Raw genomic sequence first — 19,912 nt, 5'->3', positions numbered from 1 at the left:
ACAAAATAATTAAAGAAAAAACAAAAAAGTGACATTCTCCGAACAAAGTTTCGCGTTTTTTCATACAAAATTTGTCGTTCGATTTGCAAAAAAAGGAAACTTTTTAGATTACAGAGTTTTCGAAATTAAAAAAAAAAACGACACACCCTAGTATATGTGAACGTAGTCAATATAAGGATCATTTCATGAATAAAAGATATCTCCCAAGACCACTTTTTCTCTCTCTGGAGCCACCATTGAAATTTCAAAGAAGTATCGAATCAAGAAGAGTGAATTGTATCAATTTTAATTCGATTTCTATTCCGATTCAATGTTTATCTCTTCAATTTAGGAAGGATTTAATGTTTTTTCCTCAAACATATATTGAAAAGCATCCCTGATAAGAAAAAAATAATCTATTATCCAAGCCGGCATTCTGCCATTGAACCCATATTATAAATTCTTAATATTAACATCCATATTGAACGCTGAGTGTTTGCTAGAGATCATTTCAACACAACAGATATGCTTGTATTATTAAACTCTCTGGAGCCACCATAAGACTAAAATTAGCTATCATCGCGTTTGAATGATTATTTTTCTATTTTTTTTTTCGTTTCGAGAATTCTGAAATCAACTAGTCTGTTGGACTTCATTCCCTTGCTCAGAATTCACTTACCTAGTACTAGTTAGGATTGCCACATTCTTCAAGCTCAAGCAACAATCTGGCAGCAAAACATTATCTTCATCTCAAAGAAAAACCATCGCACTTTCTAGCAGCAAGTATTGTATCAAGTTCACAAAAAAGGAAACAAGATAAAACTCAGGAAACGATTACCGCAAGGCTCTCCCTATTCGTGTCTGCCTATCTGTCTGTCTGTGTTTTAGGTAGGTGTAGCTAGTTGTAAGACGACAAACCATCAAGGGTTGGATTTATTTCTGTGATGAGTTCCACTCGAGGAATTAATGAAGAGATTCAAGACACACGAAAAAATTGGTAGAAAAAAATCGAAGAATAGATTATTTCAAACGGGTCGATGTGAGGCAAAACTTAGCTAAAGATGAAGCAAAACTAAGCTAGAGTTAAGGAATAAACTACAATTATAAATTTAAAACTAATTCTTAAGTTTTTGTTAAGGAATAAAGTAAAACCAAAAAACAAATGAACAATCTTTTAGGAAGAAACGAAAAAAACTTAAAAATCAATCAGGCTTGGACGAAAGGAAGATCGTTTTCCTACGAAACAAAAATCTGTCCATTGTCCATAGATTCTGACGGCGGCTTTCCAACTATCAGACAGGACACATGAGGATCAATTCGGTAAAAAATGGGCAATCTGGATTGGAAACCATGTGGAGTGACTGTGAAGCTGCTTTTGCAAAACATTGCTTTTTATTCCCCTTTCATCGTTTCTCTTATGAAAAAAATATCATGAATTGCACAATGGACGGATTTCAAACGGATTTCCTTTTGCTCAGCAGTAAAAACAAAATAATACGATAGTGCATTTCGACGCAGTAAGAATTTTTTCAAAGAAACCAGAACCTAGGCATTCTTAGGAAGATGAACGAAATGGAGTCAAAACGTTACGATTGAATCACTAGACTTAAATTTAAAAGAAAAAAAAAACTAAAAACGTTAGCTTCATAGATTAGACAAGAAAAAAAAACTTAAAACTCGAAACTACGTTTCCTGTAACAGATGAACCAAACTATTCAGAAAAAATCATGTGATGTAGTTGACAACTTTGTAAATATTGTACATTTCAAACACCGAAAGTAGAAACTTTTTTTTACAAAAAAATAAGAAATCGTGTAGAAAGTTTCTCATAGAAGATAATAAATTCAAAATTGTAAAGCACAGCCATATTTATAAGATAACTGTGAAATTACAAAAAAAAAACAAAAAACTATCTCAATGGAAGCTTATAATACGAAAGTCAAGTCAAGTGTCGATTAGACAGACGTATTGAAGAATCTTAATGTAAGACCTTCTATCCTAACCTAGATCTCTTCCTCGTATGTTCTAACACTTTTCCTACCTTCTCTCTTAACCAAAACCTAAAACCGTTACCTCTCTAAGCTGTTTGTTGTGAATCTTTTCCAGTGTCCACCAGAAGTAGAAAAACGCAAAAACCCGTTGTAAATAATGCTTGAATCAATTGAGCTTGTGTAAGAAAAAAATCCTCAAAATTAAAACATAAAACGAGCAAACAGACATTGTAATTTAATCAACACACTAAAGAAAAGTAATCAGTTGTGATTGATGGAAGGAAGACTAAAACAAAAACGAACATGAATCAAGTTTTCGAGCTTTTACCGACGAAAAATACAAGTTAGAACTAAATCAAAACTCAAACTACCAGTGAGTAATATTTTCAGAAGTAGACAACAAAAAAAGTAACGAACGAACTAAAAAAATGTACAATTTCGTTGATAGTCGAAAACAAAAACTAAAAATAAATGTTTCATAAACTAAAAAATATATTTAAAATTCGCTCTGTTAGTTAAATGATGTGATTGTTAACACTATGAAGGGAGTTTATTTTGAAAAAAGGTAAAATGAATCGTAAACATAATACCTATGTACCACTGAGAAATTTTGTGCGTCGTTTCGGAATTATTTTCCCCAAAAAAAGAAGATTCAAGAAATAAAGAAAATTGTATATTTTTATGTACCCTTGTTCATTTTTGTCAAAGAATATCCGAATTTCAAGCTTTAAGACTCACTCATCAGAGGTTTTCAACTTTTCAATATGTTATTATTTCATTAAATTTTTCAACTGTCATGAACTATACCAGGCTAGTTAACATTAATCACAGGTGAAATCGGTTTATTTTCGAATGCCTTGTTCATTAGATTGTTTTTTTTTTTATTTTTTAGTCCTTTTATAGGTTATCAAAAGTCTTTCAAATTTAAGTGCACTTCGAAAATCTAAGTCTATTTCGCAAATTTTGCCTATTTCTAGCACTTAACGAATACTTCTTGCCCGTTTCTGAGGCTTACCGAATACCTTTTCTCTTTTCTAGGACTTATCGAATACCTTTCGCCCATTTCTCAAAGTGCTGGGACTTATCGAGAACACCTCTTAGCCAATCAAGGGACTTAACCCTCCAAAGCTGTTCGGGTCAATATGACCCGAAACGAACTTTTCAAACCTCTTTATCATCATTTCAATATACTGAAGAACTGGGAATTTTGACAGACCAAGTATGTTCTATGAAAATGATGATGAAATTAACGATAAAAAAATAAAATTTGAATTTTGAAAATCGGTTCATTGGTAAACGAAATACAGCTAAGCAAAGCCAAAACTGGATGTCGTTTTTTTAAAGTAAGATTTTTTTCTACCGGAAGATCTGAGATAGCGGTCAAAACTTTCTTTGGACCCCAACATATCTATATATTGTCGGATAGATGGATTCTTGACAATTTCAAACATCAATAAAACACTTAAATTTAGAGATGCTGCCAAAAGTTATGAGTATTTAAAAAAAAATTGATTTTTCGGACTTTTTACCTTCTGAAGCAGTTTCTGATAACCTGGTAGTACTTATCGACTTTATTTTGAAATGCTGAGTAATAAGATTAAATTACCTACACAATGAATATAATATCATGAAAATCGGTTAACTTTTACAGCCAGGAGAACGAAATCAAACCTCAACTCAAATTTCCCCGAAACGGATATTTTGCGAACGGCTTTGGAAGGTTAAAGAGCACCTTTTGCTTATTCTAGGATTTTTACGAATACTTCTTGACCATTTCTGGATTTACTTATGCTCCTGCCCGTTTCGGGGACTCATCAAATAGCTCCTGTCTTTTTTTAGCAAATACTTATCGAATGCCTCTTGTCTATTTCTGGGACTTATAGAATGCATTTTGCCTGTTTCTGGGATTAATCGAACACCTCTCCCCTTTTTTTTGGGATTTATCGAATATTTTTCACTCATTTTCGAGAATTATTGACAGTCTCTGCCCATTTTGGGACTTATCGAATACCTTTTGCCAACTTCTGGTACTTAACGATTGCGTCTAGCTTATTTCTTGTCGAATACCTTTTACCTATTTCTAGGACTTATCGAATGTCTCTTGCCCATTTCTGGGACTGCTCGAATACCTCTTAGTTTTTTCTATCATTTATCAAATATTATTAGTATTCGGACTTTTTGGATGCCCTTGCCCATTTCTGAAACTAATCGAATACCTTTTTGCCTATTTCTCGGACCTACTATCGAATACCTTTTGCCTATTTCCAGAACTTATCGAATGCCTCTAGCCTTTTTTGGAACTTATCGAATACCTCCTGCCTATTTCTAGTACTTATCGAATGCCTCCTGTCTATCTCTGGGACTTATCAAATGCATTTTACCTATTACTGGGACTTATTGAATGTCTTTTCTGAGATTTTTTGAATACCTGCTTATTTTTGAGATTTATATAATGCCTCTTGCATAATTCTGGATCTGACCGAATACTTTTTGCACACTGTTGATACTTATCAAATTCTTCTTGCCTGTTTCCAAGACTTATGGAATATTTTTATGCCTATTTTTAGGACTTATCAAATGCCTCTTGATTATTCTTGGGATTTATCGAATACCTCTTTCCTTTTTCTAGGATTTATGAAATAGCTTTAAGCTATTTCTAGGACTTATTGAATACCTTTTGCTAATGTTTGAGACTTAAGGAATGCCTCTGTCCATTTTCGGAACTCATCGAATACCTTTTGCCTACTTCTGGTATTTAAAATGCCTCTTTCTTATTTCTATAAGTTATCGATGACGCCCAGTTTTAGAAGTTATCAAATATCTCTCACTCATTTCTGGGACTTATCGAATAACTCAGGCCTTTTTCTAAGATTTATCGAATACCTTCTGCCTATTTATGGGACTTATACAATGGCTTTTCTCAACTTTGAGACTTATTGAATACCTCTGTTCATTTTTGGGTCCTATTGAATATCTCTTGGCTAATTCTAGGAATTATCGAATGCCTTTTGCCCATTTCTGGGACCTATCAAATGCTTTTTGACTGTTTCTTTGACTTGTTTCACATAACCAATTAGGTGAGCTAAAGAACAAACGCCTCATAACTCTGGGTCTTGAGATTTTTGTTATGTTTATTTGTGAAACTTTACCAACGTTTTAGAATTCGTGTCAATGTAGTTTGAGTTTTATAGTCTCATAAATTTTACATTTTTTTCAAAAAGTGGCATTAATTTTTCATGCGAGTCTCCATTTTTAAAAATTTCAAAAAAAGTTCCTTTAACGGGGCATATTCTGCGACTCAAGTGACGTGACTCACGAAATTTCACTTCTTCGTCCTGACTCCAGAAAATGCTTTAGAAAAGAAATTTGAGTATCGATGAGCTCTGAAGACTAAAAAAGACTCATCCGAACGAAAATTTCGAGGCTAGAGTGGCTTTTCAAGACAGCAAAACGATATGAAATTTCGTAAGTCACGTCACTCGCGTCGCAGAATAAACCCCAATGTTGTGTTCCTCTCGGGCCTCTTAAATCCCCGGCAGTAAGTCAGAATGTATTGGACGGTTGTTAATACACCACAGAACTGGCACATATCGGTGCAGAGCTTTTGTCGAATAAGTAGGAATGTATCAATCTGGTATGACCTATACGTAGCCTTGTAAGAATATGTTGTTCTGAAGGGCATTTCTGATCTACGTAGTTGTTGGGTCTGTATTTACTTTGCCTGAGGACTGATTGGCTTGAATGCCATCGGTGTTCACATGCTCTCCATGTTCCGGTTTTTATGGATCGCACAGCGTCTTGAGCTGGGATTCGATAACCAGCGGGTTACCAATCTGTAGTAAGGTTTTGCGATGGCCTCTTTTAAGCTTGTAACCGAGTATCCTCAGAATTCTTATTCGATTTGAGCAACTTTGTTTGACATGCGCAAAGTGCTGGCGAAACTGCATTTTTAATCCAAAAGCACTCTCAAAACTCCTAATTTTTTCACTTGGGGTATAGGTTCATTGTTGAGTCTGATAGGTTTACCACATTTTCTATGCTTCTGTTGGCATAAGTGCATAAGCTTAGATTTGGGCGCTGAAAGCGTAAACCCTACAGCATTTGTCCAATTTGTGACAGCATAAAGCAGTACTTCAACATTACTCGGTACGACTTCGAAAAGTATTTGCATAGCTACCAAGAACAGAGTGACAGATAGCGTCGATCCTTGGGGAACTCCGTTCTCTGCTGTTCGTGGGCTTGAGAGCGATCCGTTTGCAGAAACCTTGAAGATTCTGTTTTCAAGATAGCTATGCAAAACATTGAGTAGACGACCCTTGATATTCCATTTCCTGAGAGTGTTCAGAATGAGCACCCTATTTGTTGTGGCAAACGCTTTTGAGATGTCAAGGGATACCAGTTCCATGTGCTCCAAACTATTCATTTTAATGTGTGTTTCAAGCTGAGCTAGATGTGTATCGACTCCTCGGCCAGCACGGAAGGCATGCTGACGAAGATCTAGTCGTTTTGTGATTTCGAGTTCAGTAATCAGCCGACTGTTGACCTTTCGTTCAAATATCTTGCCCGAACAGCTCAGTATAGTGTTATCAGTCTGTACCCATCTGGTGAACTTCTATTTCCATCTGGCTTAGGGATTGGAATAATAATGCCCTCACGCCAGGATGTTGGAAAGAGTGAGCTCCTCTACAATGGTAACAATGAGCTGGGTTCGGACATTCCTAGGTGTTTTCGAGACTGTGTTTTTGGGAAGACTTGGAGCACACCGCTTCGCTCGAACAGTGCTTACGGGTATGGCCGTAGGCAGCACAGCTGCGGCACTGTAACACGGACGGATAGTAATTGCGAACACTTACTCTTAACATTCCGAAGAATATGTGGTTCGACCTATTGGTTCCTTTGAACGTTCACATGAGTAAAGGAGTGTTTATAGTAGTACCGGTTTTCTTGTATTTGGTTTTTATTCTCTTCACGGCTGTAACACCCCCACGACTCAGTTCTTTTAGCAGGTCGGCTGCATCCCAGTCCTTAGTGTCAGGTTTATAGACAACACCTTTAGTAAGGCTGAGTGTTGGCTGGTCTACTAGTTCGACAGGGGTTCGTTCGTCATCCATGAGATGAGTCATCTTACGCAGTTTGTTGTAGACTTCCGAAGATCGCGTTCGCAAGACATATCGACTGCCTTCCGCTTCTTTGACGGCGGTAACTAGATGACGGTTTCCATAACCGACAGCTGTTTCGACAGATCGCGAAATTAAAAACGGATTTTGTGGGAGCGAGTCGCCTTTCTCCTCCGTGTTGTCATCACTATCCGAAACTGTTCGCAGGAGCATTATGCGGAGAACACCATCGTTTTCGCTATTAGCCATCCACGGAGGAAATGAACCCCTGTCATCCGGTGGATCTGGATCCTCGCCTGTCATGATAACCGCGCAGATAAGAGTTAAACTTTCAGCCACGAAAAAGTTTCTTACGATAGAGCGAAACTTATTTCACTTTTTCTTTTACTCGGGTTACCCCAGAATGTAAACACAACAAGTCTGTTTCGTTTTTTATGATATTCAGGTAATAGGAAAGAATTCACATAAACCATTTTGTAATTAATTTCTCGGTGACATCGTCTTCGAATCTTCAGGAAAAAACAATTTGTGAAACTATTTTCCTAGTGATTTGATGGAAAAACTTTCCGCTTAATCGAGCGCCGATGTACACAAGTGGGTACCCGATCAAAAAACTGAGGTCTTGAGATGGTAAACTGTTCCTCTTCTAGTTTTTCGGTTTCGATTTTCAGCAAATGAGTTCTACCTCAACATGATCATAGTGATCGATAGATTTCAAGTACGCCCAGGTTCTGTAGCTGTTGAGTTAACCTATAACTCAGTCCAATCGGTCTTACAGTTTCTCTACGCCTGGAAGAATTTGACACTTATTACATAAGCAAGTCTTGAATTCGGTGGATGAGAATTAAACTAAAAATAGATCGTTGTTAGACCAATTGTCTTTGTGTTGTTGCATCAGCATGTCAAAAAAACGGAATGGTGGGCCACTTTTTCAGTCCACACGTTAAGCAATCTTTCCCCACACAGTTCAACGCTGTCAGTTTTTGTTCTAAAATTTTTCATCAATATATACGCTATCCTTTTTCTGATTATCCCATCTGTAAGTTCACCGAAAGCTAATCAATCCGGTTCGAAGGACCACTTAATGTTAAAACGGCTGCTCAAAGAAGAGTTAAGTTTACTTTTCGAGGCACGATCGTTACTGAACTTCGTTACGCGTGAGGATCATCTGAATTTCAACCAGTGATTCAACCAACTTTGAACAGATTAGGTTAGACCTTATTCTTCTTTGCCTAAAATAAATATTTAATAGGGTTTCAATATTTGGTAAGTCATGCTTTGACTTAATGGTTTTGAGTTCACTCTAGCAAGGCATAAGAACTTACTCGAGCTTCTCTAATACATATAACCAATACTACCGATGCTTCATTTTTCAACATTTTCGTATCATCAACAAAAATCACTCAATCAATTCCTTTGGTTACTAAAGTTGTTCCGTTTCTTTTAGCAAATTTGGCTATTTCATTTCCTCTTTATCACGATGGTTTCAAAATGTAGTGCATTTCCATTGTTTGCAACATCACCTATGCAAAGCAGTTTTTGACACTGAATTTTCTTTCCGTTCAACTAAAAAAGCTTTCCGATAACATGAATAAGTTAAGCAGTTTTTTATTAGTATTTTTTCGTGCGATCAAATCATACGTCGTGCATCATTGTTGAAGCGTCCTGTGCGAGAGAATTTACTCAAAAACATAATTTTAGGTTGCAGTAACAGTTCTGCTTTGATTTAGACAAAATCTATAAAATCAAACAAGAAATTCAAATAAGCTGAGGGATGAAGTATTACTTCTTTACCCTCGCCACCGGTGCCTTAATTCCCATCAAATCGCACAGTCGATTCCTAATGCGTCTGGCTTCCTCGAGCTCTCCATCCCATTTTTCCTCACTCAAACAGGCCAGCACTTCGTCCAAATTTTCCTCCGGTATACTGGTTTGATCCCCGTAAACCAGCAGGGTTTCATACATTTTCAGAGCCGTTTCTCGCCTTATGTTAACGCACAACATGCCCAAGTAACAAACAAGTTTGCTGAGGACGCGTTTGCAAATTTTCGGCGCCAACATAAGGGCACAATACACTGGGATCGAATTAAGATGTTTCTTACTGTGAGTTATGAGGTCGTTCACTAGGGTGAAAATCGCTTCCGGGAAGTTTGGCGAAAGCTCGTCCGACAGCAGCATCCGAGAGTTAACGGACGAAGAGAGCAATTCCGAGAGAAACTTAAAAGTGGAGGTCATAAACAAAACGTCTTTCGGTGATTTCTCCTGCAGAATTCGCAACACAGTTGCACCAAATTGTGGGATGAAATCTGTATGTGTTTTGAGATACTCATTCATGATTTTGGAGGCACAACTGTGAAGAGATTCTGTCGGTGCTCCAACCGAAAGAATCAGTCCTGCTGCAATACTGTCAACGTAATCGGGGAAGTTGAGGAGCTGAATAAACAGCGGGAATGTATGGTGCGGAAACAGCCACAAAACTTCTGTGGTATCTTCTGGGAATATCTTCTTCAGTTCGTCTTTGTGAATAATGTGTGGAATATCCGGTTGATAGTAAAGCAGAGAGGCAAAAATTTTACCAGCCACCGCTCGAATTTTGTCGATTCTTTCAACTGACTGCTTAGCAATGGCTACCAATGATTTTTGAACCAGCTCAGGTTTCAAACGATCACAGGGACAACTGGTTAGGAAATGAAACAGTGCATTGATTCCAGCTTCACGAACCCATGATCCGATATCTCCTCGACTGTCGATGGCATATTCATCCAAAGCTCGTAGATAAATCCCAAATACTAGCTCCAAATCAAACCTGCCATCGAATCCAACCGTTTGAACAATGTTCATCAAGGCTTTGACGCAATCTCGTCTCATTTCCGAATGGTTATATCCGACTGCGAGCAACGCTGGAAGAACCGTCTTTTCATCGAGCGCATCTAAAATTTCCGACAGTCTAAGCTCGAGCATGAACTCGGGCAAAACACCCAAAGCCGAAACGATTCCTTGCGATTTGTGTTCCACCTGGCTGTCCCGAAGTTCTTTCAGGTAGTTGTCTATTAGGACCATCAGCTTCTGCGGTTCCTCGGAACGATAGTAACTGTTACAGAAGGATGCGAATGCTGCCACTGCCAGCTCCCGGGTTGTGGTCTTTTCGTCGATAATTGATTCGTCCAGGAGTAGCTGCCAGGATTCTATAAGTTACGAAATTTTGAAAAAGTTAGGAAAATTTTTGGCATAACAGTTCACAAAACTTACCGATTTGTTCCGCACTCAAAGCCAGCTCAGCTTCGCTGCAATGCTTGATGAAACTGGCACATCCGTGCTTCATGTAGGTTCCACTCATTCCTTTAAACTGTCCCCGTTGACGGAATTTGATAACCAACTGTCCGGCTCGTTCCACAATCGGATTTGAAATGTACTCTTCCTCGTCGACAACTTTAGGAATTTGTTTAAGAGACAGTATGATTTCGCCAATTGCCAAAGAAGCACCATGTCGTGCATTCAAATCAGTTGTTTCGGTCAAATCGAACAGCTTCGGAAGAATTGTGTCCCGCATGTAGACGGGATCTCGTTTGGCCAGATTGCTTAAGGCCTGTGCCGAGAGTTCCCGGATGTTGGTGTCCCAATGGTTAATTTTCTTCGTTATAAGGTGATCTGAAATTGAAAAAATCATTATTTAGGTCTACACCATTTAAAAATCTTTCTCACCAATTAACTTCCGTCGATACTCGTCAAACTGAGCAATGAAGTCACTGATTTGCAGAAACGCATTGCTTCGAACAGCTACGGAAAAGAAATCCGCCGTAGTTAGAATATCGATGCCATGGGGGAAATTACCCAATCGTCCCACACATTCCTGGAAAGCTGCCGAGGCTGCCCGTCGACAATTAATCTCTCGATCGAAAACGGCCGTTACCAGCAAAGCTGCAGCAATCCTCTCCACAAACGGTTGCAAAATGGCGGGATGGTAGGCTCGAGCAAACGCCCAGCTCATGTAGCAAGCAGCATCACGAATGTTCTGTCCAACGTTTCGATACCCTTGGATTTCATCGTAAACCAATGCTTGCAGCAACAACGGAACAATTTCCGGAAGTCTCGCCGGAAGCAGGAGACCTCGCTTGGCCAACTCAGCCAGTGCCAGGCAAGCACCATGCCAGGCGTCGTCCTGTTCCAGTGGATTGATCAGTTCGATCACCGAGGAGACTACTTCGTCTCCGAGGGCTTTCGGTAGACGGTTTGTGATACGACCGATGCCTTTGGCCGAACTCCATCGAACGATGGTTGAACTGTGTTTTAGGCCAAGCAACAGCCGCTCGATGATTTCTTCGATTTCTGCTGGAACTTCATCGTCGTCATCGTCTTCGGCTTCGTCCGGTGATGAGTCTTCCATTTTGGGAGCTTCGGCCTAGGTTTAAAAAAAATATTACGACGTTATATGTATTGGTTTCTAAAAGATATCCTGCAATCATCGATATCAAAAAGTTATAAGTTGAACAGAAGCTAGGTTAATCAATTACCCTGAGGTCGAAAATCAGTTTGGAGAAAATTTAAAGTTTGAAATGAAATTTTGACGGTAAACAACAGAGAACACCTGTTCTTTGGGTCAGGAGCAACTTAAACGGTGTCTGCCTTGGAGCCAGCGGCTGAAAAAGGAAATGTAAACCAGCATGACCTGATAAGCATGTTCCATCGCGGGTTTCTAACCTTGGGCTAACAACCTATAATCTAAGGTGACTTAAGTAATGCGCATTCTGAATTCGATCGTTTACCATTTGGACTGGAAAAAGGTCCCACAAACTTCCAGTTACTCTTTTTCATTCGAACACCCAGGTGGTAAATGCTTATTGAAAATTGTGTTCCAGGGAACGATGAGCGATGCTCTTCCAGATTCATGGGCACCCCTTCATCTTATAGTTTACTGGGGGTTTTGACCTTTATCTCACTCAGAAACGTGATGCAATTTTGCAGTCCGCTCTATCGCAGGTTTCTAACTTTGGGCTAACAACTTATAATCATAAGAGACTTGAGGAAAGATCATTCCGAGTTCGATCGTATACCATTTGGACTGGAAAAAGGTCCCCCAAATTTCCAGTTTCTCTTTTTCATTCGAACACCCAGGTTGTAAATGCTTATTGAAAATTGTTTTCCAGGGCACGATAAGCGGCCGACTGCTCTTCCAGATTCATGGGTACCCCTACATCTTAAACTCTACTGGGGCTTCTGACCTTTATCCAACCCGGAATCGTGATAACTTTTTTTCATCCCGTCCGCACCATCGCGAGTTTCTAGCCTTGGGCTAACAACCTATAATCATAGGTGACTTAAGAAATGAGCATTTCGAGTTCGATCGTTTACCGTTTGGACTGGAAAAAGCACCTCAAATTTCCAGTTTCCCTTTTTCATCCGATCACCTAGCTAGTAAATGCTTTTTGAAAATTGTGTTCCGGGCATGATGAACGACCGACTGCTCTTCCAGATTCATGGGTACCCCTACATCTTAAACTTTACTGGTCCTATTGACTCTTTATCCCTCCTAGAATCGTGATAAAATTTTGCAGTCCACTCTATCGCGGGTTTCTAAGCTTGGCCTTACAACCTCTAGTCATAGGTGACTTAATTAATGAGCATTCCGAGTTCGATCGTTTACCATTTGGACTGGAAAAAAGCACCGCAAACTTCCAGTTTTCTTTTTTCATCCGATCACCCAGGTGGTAAATGCTTATTGAAAATTGTGTTCCAGGGCACGATGAGCTACCGACAGCTCCTTCAGATTTCTGTGTATCCCTTACATCCTAAATTCTACTGACGCTTCTGAACTTTATCCAACCAAGAATCACGATGTGGCTATCAACCTATAATTATAGGTGACTTAAGTAATGAGCATGTCGAGTTCGATCGTTTACCATTTGGACTGGAAAAAAATCCCCACAAACTTCCAATTTACCTTTTTCATCCAATCACCCAGGTGGTAAATGTTTAATGAAAATTGTGTCGTTCGCCTGTGGTTGAGAGCCTTTCTACTTCGCAGGTATCCCCCGGCAGTGAAATACCGCTATCCACCGAGATCCACTGTTGAGAAGATCAAGTCTTTTCCCCACAACTTCCCACGATGCTCACTACGCGATTGTGATGAGTGATCAGCACCATCTCGGTTTTGGGGCGGAGGCTCCCATTATTGGAAGGCCTAGTCGCAGTCAGTCATTGGTAATACGTGTTGTTCCACAGGGCCCGACCAAGTTTAGAACCGTGCAGAATACCCGCTAAGACCTCTAGTGTCTGCATTCTCTCGCTGGTCATTCATATGCTATAGCTGGTATTTGTGGACATAACTTTCTGTCCAAATGACATCCTCCTCATTCCTCGCCTTAACTCTCACTTTCACCTATATGACCATACTGTAACCGGCACACTTGCCAGAGTTTCTTGGAATAGTGCCTCCTTACTCAATTTGAGGCCCTTTTTTAACGGAATTTTAGGAATCGGTCCCAAGGCACGTCGAGTGCCGTGTCTCCCCATACGCGCTACTCATGCAATACTCGCTTAGAAGTTCATATTTAAATTAAATATCATCCTGACCAGCTGAATTCATCTCCACGTTGTTTAACGTATTTATTTGATAGCTTCGGACACATTAAGCTTAGTAAAGTTAAGTTACATTATCCTACGTCTATCGCAATTTGCGGCAGTCTCCAACTCCTTTGCGAGCCTATCGCTGATTGCCTGCCATGTGTTGATGTCATCACACATCTTCTGCAATATGTTGTCCGTTTGGTTCGCATGCGGCGAATATGTTGGCACGTTCCTCTTCAAATCTTCAACACGAATGCCATAATGCTGGTAAAGTGTCAAAAAAAATAAAACCTATCTCCAAATCTTGGACAATACCACGTGTTCGGGTCCACGCCACCACATGTTAGGCAGACCGGCTAAGCAACATGCCCGAACCTGTGGTGATACTTCATGAAGCCCCATGACCAGTCAGGAATTGCGTTATGAAGAAATCCACTTCGCCATGCTTTCTGCTCTTCTCACGAGGATAAGTGAGTGCGGCCATTGCTGTTGCCGCCTTCTTGCACACATACTCAACGTGGTTTTTAAAGCTGAGCCGGTAGTCAATCATCACACCCAAAAATTTAAGCTCGCGCTTTGATTCGATAGTGCATGATCCAACTGTAGTCCTGCCTTTTTGCGGTGAAATCAAGTTTGATATCAAGACCATCTTGGTGTTGTGGTGAGCCAACTGCAAACTCTTGGAGTGCATCCAGCTCTCTACCGCTTCTACAGTCTTTGAAGCTGTTAACTGGATGATTTCTGTTGAGTAACCCGTCGCTAGTAGCACGACGTCGTTCGCGAAACCAACCAACTTTATTTCCTCTGACAGGCTCAGTGTCAGCACCTCATCGTACGTAATATTCCACAGGACCGGGCCCAGTATCGACCCTTGCGGTACTTCAGCTGTAACATCCATTTCCTGAAATCCTTCGCTCGTCATATATAGTAGCTTGCGGTTCTGGAAATAGCATTCCACTAATTTGCAAAGATATTTGGGTATCCTCATTTTCTTAAGCGAAGATGCAATCGCTGTCCAGCTGACACTATTAAAGGCATTGCGCACGTCCAATGTTACTACCTTCTTGAGTCTGGCTTTATCAGCCGTTTCGATGATTGTTCAAGCGGCGTCGACTGTACATCGCCCTTTTCTAAAGACGAATTTATTGATTGTATTGCCTTTTCCCTCGGTGTACCGCTGGATACGATTCAAGATCACCTTTTCCAGAACCTTTGCAACAATATCCAGTAAGCATATTGGCCTGTATGCCGATGGGTTCTCCAATGGCAATCCTGGTTTGGGCTGCAGAAACAGCTTCTGCCGTTTCCAAACCTCTGGAAACATCCTTTTCTCGATTACAAATTGGCAGTGACGATCGGAACATTTCGGAAAATTATATAATCGCAGCTTTAACTGCAATGTTCGGAATACCATCTGGACCGGGAACCTTCTCCAGCTGAAGGGATTTTTGCGATATTGCGCAGTTCTTCCAACGATATTAACTCCTCTTCGCTCGTATCCTAGTCGTACGGGACTTGCGGCCAGCTATTGATATTATGTTGAGGGAACAGCTCTCTCGCTATTTCCCTCAGTTTGTTTGGGGCACACCCGCTGTTGTTTTTTGCCATGATTATCCTGTAGGCATCACCCCATGGTCGGTCATTGGCATCAAGACGAAGTTTCATTAAACATGCATTTTTACTCTCTTTAATTGCCTTGTAGAGGTTACTTTTGGCATTTTTCAAAAGCGGCTTACGCTTATTTCTCTCCGTTTGAGTTCGTGCTCTCTGAATGTTTCGCCTAGCGCAGCTGCACGCAAATTCGCGATTTCCTCAGCACACCAATAAACTGGTGGATGTAGGTTTTTACGATTAGCTCTCCTCGTCATTGCTGCGTCACAAGCACGGGTGAGTACTTTACGCCAACAAGTTAGACAGGTTTTGCTTCCACTTCAACGCCTAGACAAAGTCATTCCGGTCAAATTGTTTGATCCTCCAGCGTCGTTCACCTGCCATTACCTGACTGACGGTGCACTCTTACCCACTCGATAGCAGATCGCAAAGTGGTCGCTATGAGTGTAGTCCTCGCTCACTCTCGAATTACTTGTCCATCTGGGACTAGCAAATGTGATATCTATAATGGATTCACGTCCCTCCCTATGGTAGGTCCTAGTATTACCTACGTTCGCCAGGTCCACATTCATCCCTGCAAGTGCTTCAAATAGACTCTGTCCTCTGGCGTTCGTAAGGGAACTACCCCATTCCTGGGCCCAATCATTGAAATCTCCCGCGATAATAACGGGGCTTCGACCTGTGAGCACCTCGACTATCTTATCCATCGTAGCTCTAAATTTATCCAAGGTCCACCTCGGTGGAGCGTACCAGCTACAGAAGAAGATCCCATTGACTTTGACTATCACGTAGCCTTCCTCATTCGATGTTACCACTTCTTGTATAGGAAACTTTCCTGTCACCCATATTGCGGCCTTTTGCTGCTTTTTTGCCAGTTACATGGTCACCAGTGCAAATAAGACACTTCGCCGGTTTTCTCGTCTGTTAATTTCATTGCAGTCAAATGACTTGTGGCCGCCTGTACTCTAGTGCTGCGTTGTCTGCCACCACTCTGGAAGCCTCACAATTGCAACCTGTGTTCCGGATTTGAAAGGACCCTGTCTCAATTGGATCGAGATCTGATCTTCGCCAATCTTACACTGGTCGACTAGCACTGCCCTGACTTCATCTTCTGTCGTAATTTCGTCAAGGTTTTTGATACGGATGGTTACTTTGTGACATAGCCTACGCACCTCCGCATTCTCGCCTAGAACTTCCTTCGCTAGCACCTTAAAGAATGCACTCTTTGTTGCTGAATTTCGTTTCAACTCGAGGACATTTCACCGGAACGAGTACGACGGATCCTCCCTACGTTTTCATCTAGTCCAGCAAGCTTGTCGTCGGCCCGCATCTGACGAAGGACGTCCGCGTACATACCCCCTGGCGCCCTCACTACGATAGCTTCACATTTTTCCCTTACGCGGCTTCGTTGCTTCTTGGGCTTGGGTTTTTTTTTATCGTAGCTCTCTCCTTACGGTGTTTGCACGTCACTGTCTGCCATTTGGAGGGCGCTCCTTCGTTGGGCCTGTCACCCTTGCCTTTCAATTAGCCAGGGTCCAGGGTGAAACCATCGGCACTCTTAGAACTTCTCAGAGTAATGAGCTCATTCTTCACCATTTGAACGAAGGCATCGATCCGTTTCGGGCGACTGACATTCGCCTTAGAGGGTTTCTCCGCCTCTGTTCCTCTACTAGTAGCGCAGACATTTAGCGCTCTTAGCATCTCTAGGACTGCTTTGTTTGGCTCTGTTAAAAGAGCCATAGCCTTAACAAGCTTGTCCTTGACCTCCTTATAAGTGTTTTGCTTGCTCAAAATCAAGCTAGTCAAAGCCATTTCTGTCTTTCACTTCGTTTTGAGAAATGTTTTCCATAAAACATAAGTTTCTGGTTCTGGATTCATAATATGAGTTCTTAATTAAAAAAAGACTCAATTCAAAATAGTCATCATAACTTCGAATCATAATTTAAACCTGTGGACAGAACTCCAAACAACGTTTGTAAATAGTACAATTGCAATATCGATTTCCTATAAATCATGCATTAAAGGATAAAAAACAACTGGACTTTACTCACCTGTATCGCAGCAACGGTGACCGTTTTCTGCACATTTGCCAACAACGATCGAGCCCCTCGTTGATATCTCCACTTGGCGATCCTTGGCGGCAGTAGCACCAATCCCAACCGTTGTCCAATTTTGATGCAAACCTTATGGATTTTAAAGTTCTTCCCAATCTTCTCGTAATCCAAATGGATCACCCAATCGGCCAACTTCTCGACAAACGGCAGCAAATCCTCCCGCTTTCCATGCTTCAGTACGCAGGCGATTCCAGTAAGGGGACCATTTTTCGGATCGACATAGATATCGGTGGCGGAAACAGCCCAATCTAGGAAGTCCTTCAAGTAAACCTTCTTGACGTCGTTCCTGATAAGGAAGTTTGAACTCAAAAATGCAGCTACCGGGGTGCAACTGTCGTCCTTCAGACAGTTAGCCTTGCAAACGGCGTAAATCCTTTCCATGGTAGTAGATCTTCCCTCTTCGCTGCCATCCAACCGACTCAAATCGAACGGGTTCAGAACCAAAATCGACAACCACAGCAAACACAAGAAGCGTGTTTCCCAGTTCTTCCAATCTTCCAGATCCTGCTGCTCCAAATATCCTAGCACAAAGCTCAAATGTCGAATCTCATGTGGCAGATACTTCTGGAAGGCCTTAAATGTTCGCACCTTACAAATCTGGTACAAATACTTTGCTGCCCGGTGTTTTACAATCACACCGACTTCCCCGTCCAAAACGTAAGCCAAAATTCCGGTCACCAATTCCTCCAGGCTTCCGTCCAACAGATGCGGCTGTTCCTGATACTTGGCCAACAGCTCCGAGTACTCCTGGTAGGCTTCCTCAAACCGATCTTCGCTCAATTCGGCAGCCGGCAGTCCCCGGATAAGTTCCCACACTCGCTGCTTGTCCTGCAAGTGGAACGCGTCCAGCACATTCTGGGGACCATCGTCCGGATTCCGACAGTCGTCGGCCACCGATTCTCCCATTTTCCACGGTCAAATTCGAACGGTAAACTAGAAAACACGAGTAAAAACGTAGCAGCTGGCCCGGAATCGTCGCGAATCAGTCGGTTTTTTGTTGTTTTTGTTTGCGCATGAATCAGCAGTGGAAAGCCACAGTGGACTTCCAATGTAAACAAACCGAAGCAATCTGAGCAGTGTTACCAGATTTTCTTAAAATAATTTTACTCAAGTTTTGCGTAATGCTGATAAAATTACACAAATTTCAACCTTGGGATAATTATTTATCAATAAAATTATTTAATTCGGATAATGCACCTATTTAGATAATTAAGATCATTTTGACAATATTATCAATTTTGATAAATTTGTCAATATTGACAAAATTTAAAATTTTGTTAAGTTTGAACATTCTTGACAATTTTGTTATTTTTTTTAAAATTTGGTTATGTTGCCAATGTTGAAAATTTTGAATATTTTGAGAAATATGACAATTTTAAAAAAATTGATAGTTTTGTCTAGAAAGAGACTCAACTGTGGATTAATCTACAAATCCAGAGAAGAAAGAAAGAAAATTTTGTTATTTTGGTAAAACTTAAAATTTTGGCAGAATTGACCAGTTTGACAATTTTGACTATTTAAACAAATTTGACAATTTCGATAATTCTGAAAATATGACAATTTTGACCATTTTGACCATTTCAACAATTTGGACCTATTTGACAATATTGAAGATTTTGTCAATTTTGTTAATTTTGCCAATTTTGTCAATTTTGTCAATTTTGTCAATTTTGTCAATTTTGTCAATTTTGTCAATTTTGTCAATTTTGTAAATTTTGTCAATTTTGACAATTTTGACAATTTCGACAATTTTGACAATTTTGACAATTTTGACAATTTTGACAATTTTGACAATTTTGACAATTTTGACAATTTTGTCAATTTTGTCAATTTTCTCAATTTTATCAATTTTGTCAATTTTTAAAATTTTGTCAATTTTGTCATTTTGGTCATTTTGGTCAATTTTGTCAATTTTGTCAATTTTGTCAATTTTGTCAATTTTGTCAATTTTGTCAATTTTGTCCATTTTGTCAATTTTGTCAATTTTGTCAACTTTGACAATTTTGTCAATTTTGTCAATTTTGTCAATTTTGTCAATTTTGTCAATTTTGTCAATTTTGTCAATTTTGTCAATTTTGTCAATTTTGTCAATTTTGTCAATTTTGTCAATTTTGTCAATTTTGTCAATTTTGTCAATTTTGTCAATTTTGTCAATTTTGTCAATTTTGTTAATTTTGTCATTTTGGTCAATTTTGTCAATTTTGCCAATTTTGTCAATTTTGTTATTTTAGTAATTTTTGTAATTTTTGTAATTGTTGTAATTTTTGTAAATTTTGGTCAATTTTGTCAATTTTGCCAATTTTGTCAATTTTGTCAATTTTGTCAATTTTGTAATTTTTGTAGTTTTTGTAATTTTTGTAAATTTTGTAAATGTTGTAAATTTTGTAAATTTTGTAAATTTTGTAATTTTGACAATTTTGTAAATTTTGTAAATTTTGTAAATTTTGTAAATTTTGTAAATTTTGTAAATTTTGTAAATTTTGTAAATTTTGTAAATTTTGTCAATTTTGTAAATTTTGTAAATTTGGTAAATTTG

The 19,912-nt window shown here is 39.6% G+C and overlaps 1 protein-coding gene across 1 annotated transcript; it reads right to left on the bottom strand.

Annotated features, from left to right (window-relative positions):
- Positions 1–8,679: 8,679 nt before the first annotated feature.
- Positions 8,680–18,376, bottom strand: LOC129748073 (tubulin-specific chaperone D). Its single transcript, XM_055742544.1, has 4 exons — positions 17,314–18,376; positions 10,790–11,486; positions 10,337–10,735; positions 8,680–10,272 (listed from the first exon to the last, which is right to left on the bottom strand). The coding sequence occupies exons 1-4, from the start codon at positions 18,280–18,282 to the stop codon at positions 8,870–8,872; spliced, it is 3,468 nt and encodes a 1,155-aa protein (XP_055598519.1). The 5' UTR covers positions 18,283–18,376; the 3' UTR covers positions 8,680–8,869.
- Positions 18,377–19,912: the final 1,536 nt, after the last annotated feature.

The sequence above is a fragment of the Uranotaenia lowii genome, chromosome 2 (assembly GCF_029784155.1).
Source record: "Uranotaenia lowii strain MFRU-FL chromosome 2, ASM2978415v1, whole genome shotgun sequence".
NCBI classification, from domain to species: domain Eukaryota; kingdom Metazoa; phylum Arthropoda; class Insecta; order Diptera; family Culicidae; genus Uranotaenia; species Uranotaenia lowii.
This window is presented reverse-complemented; position numbering and strand designations above follow the sequence as displayed.